This window comes from Ictalurus punctatus, chromosome 14 (genome assembly GCF_001660625.3).
Source record: "Ictalurus punctatus breed USDA103 chromosome 14, Coco_2.0, whole genome shotgun sequence".
NCBI lineage: Eukaryota > Metazoa > Chordata > Actinopteri > Siluriformes > Ictaluridae > Ictalurus > Ictalurus punctatus.
Genome location: NC_030429.2, coordinates 24627586 through 24630085, shown reverse-complemented (window position 1 = coordinate 24630085; position 2500 = coordinate 24627586). Strand labels below are relative to the sequence as shown.

At 49.5% G+C, this 2500-nt stretch overlaps 1 protein-coding gene across 3 annotated transcripts in view; it reads right to left on the bottom strand.

Annotated features, from left to right (window-relative positions):
* The window catches only part of ctnna1 (catenin (cadherin-associated protein), alpha 1), a 110947-nt gene that overhangs the window by 23506 nt on the left and 84941 nt on the right, over window positions 1–2500 (bottom strand). For all 3 annotated transcript variants that reach the window (XM_017484893.3, XM_017484892.3, XM_017484894.3), the window contains exon 15: window positions 830–1011. In XM_017484893.3, the coding sequence (XP_017340382.1) occupies window positions 830–1011 (182 nt within the window). The remainder of the gene's footprint in view (window positions 1–829; window positions 1012–2500) is intronic.

The window sequence follows — 2500 nt, the reverse complement described above, 5'->3', positions numbered from 1 at the left end:
ATATATATATGTGTGAAGAAACCCCCACTGTACAGATCGAAAACCACTGCAGTGATGCGGGAGGAAGTGAGCGGCTGTGAAAAACTGGAGCTCGCCGTTCTGCACAGAGGTCAAAGTCCCTTCAGGGATAAATGAAGCGTGCGGTTCAGTTTAAATTAGACCTCGCCCACTGATGAGCGCTGCTGGAAATGAGAGGGAGAGAAATGCGAGACATTTCATTAGGCGGGTTTCTGGTTCGTGAAAAGGTCACAATTAAATAGCGGCACACAGGTTCGACTGAGAATAAATAAATAAATATAAACACGCCCGGCTTTAACACAGAAGCGAGCGCCGTGAGACGGGAATAAAGCAAGATTACTTTTGTACTAGCAAACAACAAGCGCGGTCTGTTCGGCGCGTTTTAGATGAGGAATAAAACGATGGAGTGCTGCGCCGTTTCGGGAAAATAACCAACGCTACTCGTCATGAAGTCACCGTCACCGCTCGGAAGTTGACCGATTCCTGGAGAACGACTCGTTCGGGAGCTTCCGTCTTCGTCCTAGTACAGCCGCGCCTCTGAATACGGCTCAGGGCCGTGATTGGACGGCGAGTGTATGTAGACGTAAACGGATCGCATGTCGCCGTCGCCATGTTGGTCCGGGCAGCGGGAATAAAGTCTCTACAGTTTATATTAGAAACTAAATTGCCCATAATCGAAGTCTATATTACCGGTTATTCTCCAAAACGTGTTTGACGGCGAGCTCCCGGTTTCGGCTGAGCGACTGACGCGTGGCGAATCTTATCGTACTTGGGTGGCTAGTTACCGTTCCTCACGTGGAACGTTCCTCACCTGGTGAAGTCAGTCATCTCCATCATGATCATGCACATCTGCTTGGCCAGAACGATGATGTCATTGCCGCTGTCGTCCCACTTTGAGACCTCGGCGTCCAGTTTGCTCTTCTCCTCCTGGAAGCTGGCCACTTGCTCTGCAATTTTCGCCTTCTGCTCCTGAGGCAGCTGAGCCATGATGGCCTGTGGTCACACACACACACACACACACACACACACACACACACGACTGAGACAGCATAGAGGCAGCATACACACTTGCACTATAATCATCTCTCTCCTCCATTGATTGTTCATTCCCTGTAAAATGCAGACAAAAAGAGAGGACAGAGAGAGACCATTACATAGAGAGAGAGAGATGGATATAGACGTAGTCTGATGGACATTAAGGAAGTTAAACACAGACAGACAGGAAGATAGACACAGATGAAGAGAGAAACAGACAAAGCTGAAGAGATAAAACAGACAGACAGAGGCCGTTAAAGACGGACACAGAGTTGGACAAAGAGACGGACACAGAGACCCAGACAGACAGAGGCCGTTAAAGAGGGACACAGACAGACGCCGTTAAAGACGGACACAGAGACGGACAAAGAGACGGACACAGAGACCCAGACAGACAGAGGCCGTTAAAGAGGGACACAGACAGACAGACAGAGGCCGTTAAAGAGGGACACAGACAGACAGACAGAGGCCGTTAAAGAGGGACACAGACAGACAGACAGAGGCCGTTAAAGAGGGACACAGACAGATAGACAGACAGAGGCCGTTAAAGAAGGACACAGACAGACAGAGACCCAGACAGACAGGCCGTTAAAGAGGGACACAGACAGACAGACCGTTAAAGAGGGACACAGACAGACAGACAGAGGCCGTTAAAGAGGGACACAGACAGACAGACAGAGGCCGTTAAAGAGGGACACAGACAGACAGGCCGTTAAAGAGGGACACAGACAGACAGAGGCCGTTAAAGAGGGACACAGACAGATAGACAGACAGAGGCCGTTAAAGAGGGACACAGACAGATAGACAGACAGAGGCCGTTAAAGAGGGACACAGACAGACGGGCCGTTAAAGAGGGACACAGACAGACAGACAGACAGGCCGTTAAAGAGGGACACAGACAGACAGACAGAGGCCGTTAAGAGACGGACAGATTTTGGTCACTAGTCTCACACAGAATCAGATTTGTAAGTGTGTTACTGCAGCACTTGTCTAAAGACTTCAATCCTAATCCCGTAACACGGGTGTGCTGGACATTCACCCCACTGGAGTATGGGTGCGATTCCTCAGGTGGCGTTCTCTCCCCATCACTCAGAGAGGAAATGACGTGCACACTGGATCCTCGTCTCTGTACACGTGTTTGCATCATTTTCTCTCCTGTGCTCTCAGCATCAATCCAGTCTGGAGACACAGCACTTGGGTCAAGCTATTCCTGGACGATGAAAGAAAAAAAAAAAAAAAAAAAAAAAAAAACCCCACACCTCTCCTTTGCTAAGGGATCGGTCCCGACGTGCGAGAGGTCAAACGGATGTCTTTCGCACTGGTTTTTATTCTCCTCCCGTGTGCCGTGGGGCTCTGAAGAGACGAACAGAACCGGCTGTTTATTTTCAGCCTCATGATAAGCTCGGGGAATGCATTCATTACTGTTTAAATGAGGCTGAGATCGGAA